Source organism: Carassius carassius, chromosome 29 (assembly GCF_963082965.1).
Source record: "Carassius carassius chromosome 29, fCarCar2.1, whole genome shotgun sequence".
NCBI lineage: Eukaryota > Metazoa > Chordata > Actinopteri > Cypriniformes > Cyprinidae > Carassius > Carassius carassius.
The window spans coordinates 6,655,731-6,669,540 of NC_081783.1; the positions used below are offsets into that span (position 1 = coordinate 6,655,731).

At 36.9% G+C, this 13,810-nt stretch overlaps 1 protein-coding gene across 1 annotated transcript in view; it reads right to left on the reverse strand.

The window, feature by feature from the left end:
- The window catches only part of LOC132109500 (glypican-3), a 129,344-nt gene that overhangs the window by 9,161 nt on the left and 106,373 nt on the right, over positions 1–13,810 (reverse strand). The window contains exon 7 of the mRNA XM_059515617.1: positions 12,546–12,750. Coding sequence (XP_059371600.1) covers positions 12,546–12,750 — 205 coding nt within the window. The remainder of the gene's footprint in view (positions 1–12,545; positions 12,751–13,810) is intronic.

Genomic DNA, 13,810 nt, shown 5'->3' on the forward strand with positions numbered 1-13,810 from the left:
GACTGATGAGAGGCATGTTTTCGTTTTGTGAGTATTTCAACAGAACCATAATTCTATAAGGACTGAGCTTATATGTATACACTTCGTGCCAAATGAGCTCTTAGTTTAGAAATCTAGTTATATTACATTTAATGAAGGAAATGTGACTCTTCAGCAGTGCATGATGCTAATATGTTGTGGCTGGTTTGTAGGATGTTACTATGTTGTCGCTGAGTAGTTGTTTGCTAGCTGCTGCAAGTTGCTACATACGTGTTAAGCAGTTGCCAAAGTGTTTTGACTGGTTGCTAGGGAACTTTGGTTAGTTGATAGGTGGTTGCCTACTCTGGCCCAAGTCAAAAGAGCCCCCCCCCCCAATCTACTTTCTTCAAAAAGCCACAAGATTTGAGGGATTTTTTTACTTTCTTTATTTCCTCTTGAACCATTATGATAGTTATTTGGTATTTGCTGTATTGCAGGTAGTATTAGGTGGAAGGACATCTAAAAGATTCTAAAGAAAACATTCTAAACAGCATTTTATTGGACAGCATTCTGTGCAAAAGTGTTTTCCTAGAAGAAAGAGACTGCTAATGTTGCAACTGTTGGGAGGATCATGTGACACTAAAGACTGGAGTAATGATGCTGAAAATTCAGCTTGCATCACAGGAATAAATTACATTCTAAAATATGTTAAAATAAAAAAAGACATTTTAAAATATGATATTTCACAATATTACTGTATTTAAAAAACATTTAAACAAATAAAAAAAATCTGAAATGTATATCATATATAAAATATGTTATTACAGCAGCTTCTACACCTCTGTATATACAAAACAAGATGTCAACACATAATACCCTCTGTAAACACATTATATGCTCCCACATACAGCACGGAGTCTCGGGCTGCTGCTGCTGCTTCTGGACAGGACAGAGGGAGGAATGTGAGCGTATGTCTCCACACCCATCACCCTGACCACAGGCACACTACAGCAGGCACCCAGCAGCTAGCCAAGAAAAACTAGCCAGCCATGAGGAGGCCAAGACACAGTTACAGAGCCCTGAGACACAGCTAAAGCACATCCAGACACAACTAGAGGACACAGAGATGCCGCTACTGCACACTGATTAATAGCAATGCTGTTATGTTGTTTACAGTAGCAGCAATGGTTCTTTTGCTTGGGATATGCTTGGGAGATCATTAAGAAAGGGCTTTCTGGATGACATGTAAGACGACCAATCACAATTGGTATATTTAGATTTTTTTGACAGTTGATTTGTTTTGCCGGCGCCAATAGCGCTATTGCCTCTGGGCAGCCCGAGTTCGAGTCTCGGCTCGCGGATCTTTCCGCTTTATTTTGCAATTCCATTCAATAAATAAATAAATAAACCAGCAGATGCATTAAATCAAAAGAAACTGTAATTTTATATTTTTATTTTTAATTGATAATTTTACAAAAAACATTTTTTTACAAATAAATGCTGGCTTGCACTTTTCTCACTATTTGACTAATTGACTAATTTAACTAATTGCTTATTAGCATGCCTATTATTAACATATAGTCTGTTTATTAGTGCTTATAAAGCACATATTCTGCACGACCATATTCTACATTCTAATCCTACCCAATACCTAAACTTAACAACTACTTAACTAACTATTAATAAGCAGCAAAACAGCAGTTCATTGAGGCAAAAGTAATAGGCAATGGTTTGTTAATGATGTGAATTGGACTTTAAAATAAAGTGTGACCAAATTAAGTTATTTTTAATTTTCTTTTCATCATCCTGAAGAATCCTAAAATATTTAAGCAACACAACTGTTTACAACAGGAATAAACTACATTTTACTGTATTATTTTTACTGTATTTTTTTATCCAATAAATGTAGCCTTGGTAAGCATAAAAGTCTTAAGCATGAAATCCTTTTGCATTGAAAAGTATTTAATCAATATATGGTTAAGGAAGTCAAAAGGTCTGAAAACAATTAGATTTTGTTTGGAGGTAAATTATTAAAAACTCTTTAGCCATGACAGACTAACACACTATAAGAATGTATGTTTGAAGATTTTTTTTTCTTTGTGAAAAATCCTAACCCCATGTGAGCATTCCCCATCAACTCTTCAATGGGTGCCATTGTGGGGCAAATTCAAGTCAACACATATTAATTAGCACAACCCAGTGTGAGCGAAGCCACTGGTGTCAGCTATAGTGCTCCTCTCACTTAATCTGCACATAATTAGATCTTCTAAAACATATTTTTAGCTCTAAAGTTCAGATTAGACACAGAAAGAAATGGACACGCACAAAACAAAGAGGGATCTACGAAATTCAGAGACAGATCTTACCAGAGTGGGAATACGAGTAGCTCATGGTGCAAAGGCCAATTAGCTGAGCTGATGGCATACATGAACTCACTCCTCAGAAACGCTTGTAAAAATATTCCATTAATTTCTTCCATAGAAAAAAATAAAAAGATGTGCTTAGTGATGTCTTTTATTTTGTACTTCCTCATCATCATAGTTTCATTCATGGTTTCACGTCATATGATCTGTATCCCATTCGTTTCCTGGGTCATGTTCTCACTGGTTCATTGTCTTACTATCTTGTCATCAGTTCTGTCTTCTCACTGGTTCACAGTCATTGTCTTGATATCTTTTTCTATTCTGTCATTGGTGGTTTTTGTCATGTGTTCCCCGGAGATTTGTCATGTATTGAAGAAAGTTATGCTGTTCTGTATCCACGTGTTAGGTCATAGTTTATTGTCAAGCTCATAGCTCATCGATTTGTTTCTTGTCTTGGATTAAGTTCATAGTTTGTTTTCGGGTTATTATAATTTTAAATAAATTTACATTTAGGTTCTCTGTGCCTTCCTCCTTGCCCACTTAAGGCCAGGAGTAACTGAATGGGATTTTTTTGTTCCTTACCAGACTGTTAGAGTCTATTGTGATGCTTGTCATAGAAATAACTGTCTCTAACTAAATCCTTATTAAAGGGATAGTTCACCCAAAAATGAAAATTATGTCATTAATAACTCACCCCCCATGTCGTTCCAAACCAGTAAGACCTCCATTTATCTTCAGAACTTAGTTTAAGATATTTTAGATTTAGTCAGAGCTCTCAGTCCCTCCATTGAAGCTGTGTGTACAGTATACTGTCCATGTCCAGAAAGTTAATAAAAACATCATCAGAGTAGTCCATGTGACATCAGAGGGTCAGTTAGAATTTTTTGAAGCATCGAAAATACATTTTGGTCTAAAAATTGCAAAAACTACGACTTTATTCAGCATTGTCTTCTCTTCCGTGTCTGTTGTAAGACAGTTCAAAACAAAGCAGTTTGTCATATCCGGTTCGCTAAAACGAATCGTTCGATGTAACCGGATCATTTTAAACGGTTTGTGCATTAATCCACAAATGACTTAAGCTGTTAACTTTTTTAATGTGGCTGACACTCCCTCTAAATTAAAACAAACCAATATCCTGGAGTAATTCATTTACCGAAACAGTACACTGACTGAACTGCTGTGAAGAGAGAACTGAAGATGAACACCGAGCCGAGCCAGATAATGACTCGTTCACGAGTAAAGAAACGGTTGCATCAGTTTTCGGATCACCAGTAGTTCTTTCTGACAGTTCGATTCAATAAACAGGTTGAAGAAAACGGTTCACCGTTTCTTTTTCGCTCGACATAATGGCGTCATTGGCGATGACTGCAAGCCTTCGGTTTACCAGCGCTCATAATATTAGCACAGAATCAGTTCAGAACCAATCACCAAAAGAATCAGTTCGGTTCAGACGCTCTGTGTGTCGGTTTGCTTCACGCTGAATCACACATGCGCAGTATCATCAGCTCCTCGGTTCTCGAATCGGACACGTCTGACAGAACCGTTTCTTGACTCGTGAACGAGTCATTATCTGGCTCGGCTCGGTGTTCATCTTCAGTTCTCTCTTCACAGCAGTTCAGTCAGTGTACTGTTTCGGTAAATGAATTACTCCGGGATATTGGTTTGTTTTAACTCAGAGGAAGTGTCAGCCACATTAAACAAGTTAACAGCTTAAGTCATTTGTGGATTAATGCGTATTGGAGACGCGAACCGTTTAAAATGATTCAGTTCGATTTGGTGAACTGTTTCAAAAAGATCCGGTTACATCGAATGATTCGTTCCCGAACCGGATATGACAAACTGCTTTGTTTTGAACGGTCTTATAACAGACACGGAAGAGAACACAATGCTGAATAAAGTTGTAGTTTTTGCTATTTTTAGACCAAAATGTATTTTCGATGCTTCAAAAAATTCTAACTGACCCTCTGATGTCACATGGACTACTTTGATGATGTTTTTCTTACCTTTCTGGACATAGACAGTAGACCGTACACACAGCTTCAATGGAGGGACTAAGAGCTCTCGGACTAAATCTAAAATATCTTAAACTGTGTTCCAAAAATAAATGGAGGTCTTACGGGTTTGGAACAACATGAGGGTAAGTTATTAATGACATAATTTAGCAAATTGGGCGAACTAACCCTTTAACCTCAAAAGCATCCTCATGACACTTTCTGTGCATCCCAGTTTACGGATGAGCCACAGTAGGTGAGACAGTTTTTGCTTCCAGACGTCGTGGTGGATGACAGACATACGCAGCAAGATGTCTGGAATCAATTCTGGACGTCGAAACTCTTACACAAACAAACACTTTCTTTTGAGAACGCTCAAGCACAAACATGTATTGGACTGAGAAAAAAGGTGTGAAATTTGATTCTAATAGTTTTTTAGTTTTTAGTTTTTAGTTTTTTTGTAATAACTGTCAGACTTCCTTCACTATCCTCTTGCTTTAATGTGACAACATCACCTTTGTCAGTCTTTGAAGCCAGGCTACCGCATACAACAATGTTTGGTGAGATGCCATAAACTCCCAACCACTTTGTTAAGCCTTCCTCAATGGGAATGACTGTAAATGTAATCCATCCAGCTCTTGTGCATATCGAGTCAGGCACTGTTTACACAAATGCTGGTTAGGTATCATTATTTCTCTGTATATGTGGTTATCTGTTAAGTGCATACGGGTTGTGTGTGTGTGTGAGTGTGTGTGGGGAGGGATTGTTGTTTATATACAGAGGAAGAAATAAGGACCCCTTGTAGAAGGAGCCAGATCCACTGGGCTGTTTCTCATGGCAAACTTCCTCTCTCTGTGATCAGGATTATTTGCAGATGCGATGGTGCCATTGCTTCTTTCTCAAAGAGAAAAAAAAACACCATCTGCTCTCTTTTCCAGTTTACTGATCTCACTTTTCTCATGTTGGAAACAGCCTTAATCTAACTCTACAGGTCACAAGTGCTGAGAATTTACCATTTTTCATTTGTAAGGTGAGAAATCTTAACATCCTAGAATTTAATTAGAAGTTTGAATGCGTCAGTGCCCTTTCATTCATTCATTCATAATTTCTCCTATTGTGTTCTACTGAAATAGGCCATATAGGTTGGGAATCTCATGACAGATTTTAAATTTTTAGGTGAACTATCCCTTTAAGAGAACCTAAGATATAATCATTTCTAAAGTTACTTAATGCAAAACAATTAACAAATTAAGAAAGAGAGCAAAGAAACAGAAACAGGAAGTGGCACACCGGTAAACCAGATGGATCTAAAACTACATTAGGATGTTAGAGAATGCTGGAAAACATATATTATCCATAAACAACCACCATGTTTCTCTACCATTAAAAGGTTTGAAATTAAGAATGCATTAAATTGATAAAAAACTTGCAAGAACACTTACATTGATAAACATTTGTAATATATAAGACGTTAAATTCTGATTATATTCATAAAATACTGAAAGAATTGTAAGCAGCACAACTGTTTTCAGCATTATCAATAATGAGAAATGTTTATTGAGCAGCAAATCAGCATATAAGAATGATTACTGAAGGACCATGTGACACTGAAGACTGGAGAATTGATGATGAGGATTCAGCTTTGCATCACGGGAATTAATTGCATTTTACATTCAATATTTAATACAATTAATATTTCATATACTGTATTTCCGATCAAAGAAATGCAGACTTGGTGAGCAGTGAGTCTTATTGGTTTTGGTCTTACTGGGTTGACATTCACCATATATAACAGGAAGCTAAAGATAACTGAAAAATGACTTTACTCTTGCTCATTTCCTGAACATTTTGGCCCTGTTCATTTCCAAGTGTGTTTCAAGTTGATTTTCCACATTACACTGACCAGACATCTGTGTTGTCTGTAGCTCCAAGCACCTGGGCCACTGCAGCCAAACATCTGCAGTCCAAACACCATTGAATATGCCCTTACACACACAAACATGACATGCATTCCCATACCTGCATACACACGCACATTCACACACGTACACACTGTTTATCTAAATCAGGAAGCACTGGAGACTTGTGTTCTTGTATAAACCTAAACATAAATATTGCAGATTAACTCAAACTCTAAATCCATCTTAAAAATTAAATACATTAAAATTCAAATTAAATACATTAAAATAGTGGTATTTTTTTATTAAATAAATTAAGATAACTTAATGTAACCATGTCAATTTAAAAGTTAAGGTTCACATAACATTAGTTGAAGCAACAGTTATCATTAGCTAATGCATTAAGAATTTATTATGAATATTATTATTATTAATAAAATGTCATTAAATGACATTAAATAAAAACAGGCAAAAAAGTATTACAGTATTTCATAAATCTTAATTTAGTTAATTAACATACAATTGTTCAATGCTAGTTCAAAGATCAGGTCTAATAAATAATAGAAACAGATACAAATTTTGATTTTAATAATGTAAATGAGTAAATAACAGGAAATGTACATTAAGATTAATATTTTTTTAATGGTTAGTCCATGTTAACTAAGGTAGATAAATAATGTTATCAAATGAAACCTTATTGTAACGTGTTACCAAAATAACATTTAACAATTGTGTAACATTGACATAAAAATTGTTGCATAAAGTGGTATTAATTAACATTAATACATTAAAAACATAAAGGAATTAAAAGTATATTGGGTAACACTTTATTTTAATATGTCATATTAATGAACTAGGATAAGGGTTACTTAGATGTAATTATGCATCATTTATTGTTATTATAATAGTAAGTAATGTGTAACCAAAAGTTTTAAGGTGTAACCAAAGGACACCTTAAAAAAGTGTTACCTTATATTTACATATTAATATTAACTATGAATAAATGCTGTAAAAAAAGTTGTTCATTATAAGTTTATGCCTCATGTTAACTAATTGAACCACACAGTAAAGTGTTACCAAAAACTTTAATTTAGTTTATTTGTGACTCATTTCCACAAAAGGGAGATGTTTCCATATTTAACTAGCTTAGATTTCTCCTCAAAGCAGAGCTAATTAAACCCACCCACTCACACACACACACACACACACACACACACACACACACACACACACACACACACACACACACACACACACACACACACACACACACACACACACACACACACACACACACACACACACACACACACACATAAAAGTATACTTCCTCACTTAAACACAAACTCAGACGAGTTCACAAACACAGATTGACAGCGCATGCTACTAACACTAGGCAGGCCAGCCGGCCTCATGTGCAGCTTGTTTACAGCTGTGGCACAGAGCGGCTGCAGAAAGCCTGTGCTGTAATGGAAAACGTGTGCTTTGCTCCTCACCTATCAGGTGCTAGAGGTCAGAGGTGACACATGGAGCCTGTTAGCATTCCAACCCCAACATCAGAGGAAGGATGAAACTATTTATGCTGCGAAAAAAAATGTGCTTGCATTTGAATACTTGCGCCTGTAGTTTACCTCACAAATTCACACCATCCATCACAAAATTTCCTCTCCTCTCCATCTCTCTTACTCTCTCCATATCTTAAGTAAATCTGTATTAGACCTGAGACTTGAGCCCTGCCCAGGCTCTCACAGCGAGCTGTGTGTTTCACATTACAGGAATATTTCCACATTGTATTTTGCTAACCCTCGCCTGCTGATAAAGGGCCAAAGAGCTTCAAAGAAAAAATGCTCCTCAGCACTTACAGTGACCAAACGTCTGCTGAGCACTGGAAAATAACAAGAGCTCTTTTGACAGGGCCCATGCTGTGCGGCGGAGTGGTCAAGGCTGCATACTCCAACCGGCTCTCTCCAAAAACCCCCGACTCCAGGGGTTTGGCCTTTCGGTGATAGCTACATTCATCAACTCCTCCTGGACTCCTCCTTGATAAAATGAGAAGGGAACCAAGGAGCGCAGAGAGGGTGGGAAATGTCAGGAAAGCAACTAAGCACTTGCATCAGATAGGCTGAATGAGATACTTTGTTTGGAGACACAAAATGGGGTGATCGTTCAGGGTTTGGGTGGAGAAAAAGATGAGAAAGTGTGATAGAAAGGGTCGGAAGCTCATAAAGAAAAAAAGGCAGTGATGACACCATCTATCTATCTATACAGTATACAGTTTCTATTCAGTATTACATCAGTTTGAAAGATTATTACTTTATAATTACTAAAAATATTATTTTAATAATTTATTAACCTAGCTTAATGCTAATTTATAAATATACTATTGATATGTTGTTTATTATATTTCGTATTCATTCACAATACATTAATGTGAAAATATAATTCCTTATTATAATTATATCCAGCTTTAAAGGGTTAAACATGTTCTGGTATGCATTTAGAAATAAACATCAACCATGATTAATAAAATGCTATAAAAAGGTCACTGCTTATTGTTAGTTTATAATACCAACTGCATGAACTAATGTTAACAAACCGAACCATATTGTGAAGAATTGAGCCGTTTCACTTTGTATCACTCTAAATGTTTGTCTCTGTGTTGTTCTTTGAAAACACTTGACTCCGCTTTTGCTTCTTTTTGCAACTATTTATGTTGGCACCGAAAAAATAAACTTAATAACTAGCCAGTTATTCATTATTAATGTCTTGTTTATAGAACTGCTGTATAAACTATATTTCACACTTGGAACAGGTCTGTTGTACAAAGGTGAAAATCAGTCAATTGCACGCAAAGAAATAAACCAATTTTTTAAAAAACATACGTTTAAAATCATGCACACTAACATGAAACCACTCTGAGATCACACGATTGTCCAAACTACCAGGCACTGTATACACTTATTTTACAAAAAGTTTACGCCATACTGACATCAATATTTCAGTTTTAAACAACTAGAGTATCTCATACTAACCATTTCTCATGAAGCATTATTAAACATGTGATAACAGCATGTTTGATTAGTGCTGGACTGCCCCGCTGCTCACATAATCTTGTCCTAAGCGGGCAGCTGACATTAAAGCGAGTGTGGTGAGGCAGATGACACGACCTCAGCGCCGGCTGTGTGTATCTCGGGGGGTGTGCACAGGACACACACAGAGCCCGTATCCAGGAATAGCTCTGCTGGCCTGGAATGCATGGGCTGGTATGGGGGTTGGGGGCAGTCCTGGGGGGCGAGGAGGCCTGGAATCTCTTCCCAGAGCGAATGACGATTTATCAGTCAATCTGGATCATTCAGAACATCCACAAAATTACTGTCCAGCTGACAACTTTGATTTACGGAGGGGTCTGGTCCCGAGGTGCGGCCTGTCTGCACCTAGTTGTTGTTCAGTCCGTCACGCTCCCCAGGCCCCTGCGCAGTGCCGAAGCTGCGTCTCTTTTGAGAAACCAGATCTACGTCGTCCATCTCAGCACACCAGGCACAGACAGGACTTCCATTAGTAAACCTGCCTATGGATGACCTTCAGCATTCTGGCTTCCTGCCCCCTCCCCGAACGACCAAAATGGGATGAAAAGACAGCAGGGCTGAACTGCAACTATCTGCTGTTATCTGTGTACCTGTTTCATCAGAGGCCTAAAGGTTTACACTAAAACAAACAGATGTATTTGAACAATACTTGAGCAAGAATATTGGTCAAATATTGAACAACATATAGGTATGACTGTAAACTGCATTGGTATGACAAAATGTAAAACTTTGAACATAATATTAGCCTAATAGGAGTTGTAAATGCATAAACAGCAGAACTGATTACTACTGTTTTTGAAAGTTAAAGGGATAGTTCACCAAAAATGAAAATTACCTAATGATTTACTCACCCGAAAGCCATCTAGGTGTATATGACTTTCTTCTTCCAGATGAATACAATCTGAGTTAAATAAAAAAATTATAATAATGTCCTGGCTCTTCCAAACTTCATAATGGCAGTGAATGGGTGTCAAGATTTTAAAACCCAAAAAAGTCCATCCATATATCATAAAAAGTGCTCCACATGTAGTGAACTGATGCATTTGTGTAAGAAAAATATAAATGGAATACCACTTTCTCTGGAACGCGTGCATGTTAGCAGAAGCTAGAGATTATGGTTATAGATATTAAGTTTAAAATATGGATATTATTCTTACAAAAATACATTGATTCACTTCAGAAGGCCTTTATTAACCCCCATGGAGCCATGTGGAGCACTTTTTATGCTGGATGGATGTGCATTAATTAGATTCAAAATCTCGAACACCATTCACAGTCATTAAGAAGCTTGGAAAAGTGAATTTTTTAAAAATATAACTGACCGTATTGGTCTGAAAAGAAAGTTGAATACACCAAAGTCTTGAGGGTGAGTAAATCATGTGGTAATTTTCATTTTTGGGTGAACTATCCATTTAATCGCCCTTGTTATAGTAAACAGCCTCGTCTGATATTTAAAAATGACTTGAAATGTCTTTAAAAATGTAGCACTCATGCCTTTATGCAGAAAAAGAAGCAAGAAATGTTTTTTTGGTAACACTTTAGAATAGGGAACACATATTCACTATTATAAACAACTTTTCCCTCAATAAACTCCTCATTTGCTTGTCTGCCTAACAAAGGTAGTTGTTAAATTTAGGTATGGGGTCGGATTAAGGGATCCAAAATATGGTCATGCAGAATAAAAATGTACCTAATTAACACACAGAATCAACACAGGGCTAAACATACTGTATTATCATTAACCATATTAGTAGATTAACTTGTGCCAAAACCTCAAAGTTTGCACAGCCTCTGACATCAACAATAAGAGATATCAGAAGTGATTTCTTTTCCCTCCTAAGTGTCCTAACCTGAATGATTTATTGTATGGTTGTTTTTTTATTATTAGCATTTAGCATTGTTTTGCCCTGCTGTCCACAATGCTTTTGGAACAATCCTGTGATTCATTCTTTGGTCGCGACCCACCGACCTAACATACACACACACACACACGAACAAACAAACAGAGATTGAGAGAGGACTGGAGAAGAGGAGCGGGATATAAAAAAATTCCAAGACAGGAAAGATATATCGCCAACTGTTCATCCCAGAGCCCAAAACGCATTCTCTTCATTCTTAATAATTAAAGCAGTAAATCTTCTGCAAGAGGGAGGTAGGACACGCACACAAACACCACCGGCTATGAAGTTCAGAGAGCTTTCAGACCTCAGCACTTGATGCTGGACGTTTTATCACTGCTTCACTTCCTCTGTGTAAATTTGAGTGCTGATATGTGCATTATCCTGTCCTTTCACATGTGCTTTAAGTGGGATTCTCAGTGTAACCCTGGGCCCCTTGCGGCGCTACCCTGAGAGCCTAAATCTCTGCCACAACAAGACAGCCAGGACGACAATTCCCTCTGTTGTGTTTGCTCAGCTGGTCCAGCTTTGTCAGTCAGTATCAAACTCCTTGTTCCTGCCCTTCTACTGTTATTCTTTGCCTCTGTTTAGTTTCTTTGCACTAACATGGTTTGTTGGTTCTTTTGTGCTTTGTTTTGCATCAAAGGGAACATCTCCCATGTACCCTGCTTGTTCTCTCGGTCAATGATAGCGTTGTGAGGTCACTGATAATACATGGCTACCTGTAACCTGTGAAGTTGGGGCAATTTTAAAGGGTTAGTTCATCCAAAAATTCTGTTATTAATTACTCACCCTCATGTTGTTTCAAACCCGTAAGACTTTATTTTGAATGTAATCCGAGAGCTTTCTGACCCTACATAGACAGCCATACAACCTTTCAAGGCCCATAGTCCATGTGACATCAATGGTTTAACAGTAATTTTATGAAGCTATACGAGAAAACTTATATGCAAAATGACTAAATGTAAATGTACTTTTTGTGCACAAAGAAAACAAAAATAACAGCTTTATTCAATAATGTCTCCTCTTCTGCGTCTTCGATGTACATTTACAATAATACGACAGTAGATACATGGTGCTGCTGACATCACATGGACAATTTTAATGATGTCCTTACAACCTTTCTGGGCCTTGAACATGGTAGTTGTGTTGATGTCTATGGAGGGTCAGAAAGCTCTCGGATTTCATCAAAAATATCTTAATTTGTGTTCCAAAGAACAACATGAGGGTTAGTAATTAATGACAGAATTGTCATTTTTGGGTGATCTAAACATTTAACACAGATAACATAGCACCAGTTAAAAACTCACTGACACTAAAAAGTAGTTCCAATAGATGCTATATCATTGACCTGCAAAGATGCGCAGGCGTTTGCGTCTCGGAGGCGGCCCGAGTCCAGAAACACCAGTACACTCATCTTCATCATCACAGTCCCCGCTTTCTAGACCCTCCTCATCCTCATCTGCCTGGCCTTGTCCAGCTGGGACTCTCCTCGCAGCGCCCCCTCCTGGTCGAGCCCTCCATCGCTTTTCGGGCAATGTCACCATCTGCAAAAGCTACAGAGAAAAGACGGTTAGCATTGAGGGTGGTGGAAAACTGGGAAAAAAAATTATGCTTATAATGAACAGATATGCAATAACCGCTATTGGATGCTACCCTAGGACAGGGTTTTCCAAACTGGGGTGTGGAAATGTGTTAAATTTTTGCAATATTAAATTGAAAACTCAAGGGACACTTTCAAGTAAATATTTTTGGTCAAAGAGGTTTGGTTGAAAAAACGTTTTGGAATCCTTGCTCTAGAAATTGTATCGTATAACAGTATGAGGTTAGGTTTATGGATTTGTTTTCAGATCACAATTACACTGTAGATGAACACTGTCAAACAAAGTCATGGTGAGATAAATTCGGAAGTGCTAAAAGTCAAATATTTTTTCACAGTGATTTCAGCGTACTGAGAAAAATGGCCAACACGATGGGTGGAAGCTAGTTAGATTTACTGTACAGGCTCTGAGTAATATCTGAGAGATGACTGTGCAAGATAAAAAAACTAATTGCAGAACTAATAACAACAGAATTTGGTTTTGGATTTTATTGGCAGTTGACATTCTATTCTTTTACAGTCCAGCAAATTATTTTAAACAGTATTTCATGAATTATTTTATAATTATTATGCATAATAACATGTGAGCTGATATGATTCTACATTCATTAAAAAAAATATATGTCAAATTTATACACCCTGCAGGACCATTTTAAAAAGGGAAAATTTGTTTAAAAATTTTCAAAAGAAAACCATTTTGACCAGATGAAGAACCTTCACTTCCAGTATTATTTTTAACATAAATTCTTGATGTTGATAAGTATGCATCCACCAATTATTTAGATTTAATTTAGGGTTAAACAGATCAGCTGCTTCCTGACAAAAATTTAATTTCATAAATTGCTCAATATGCATTATGTGTGCGGCATATGTGCTATGTATAAAACTTCACATTGAGGATTGATTTTGAGCATGATAAGGTTAAATATATAAAGTTAAATGATCTCATCAAGCCATTCATTCATTCTTTTTAAACAGTACTGCATTGAAATAGAGTCATGCATAAAAGGATAAAC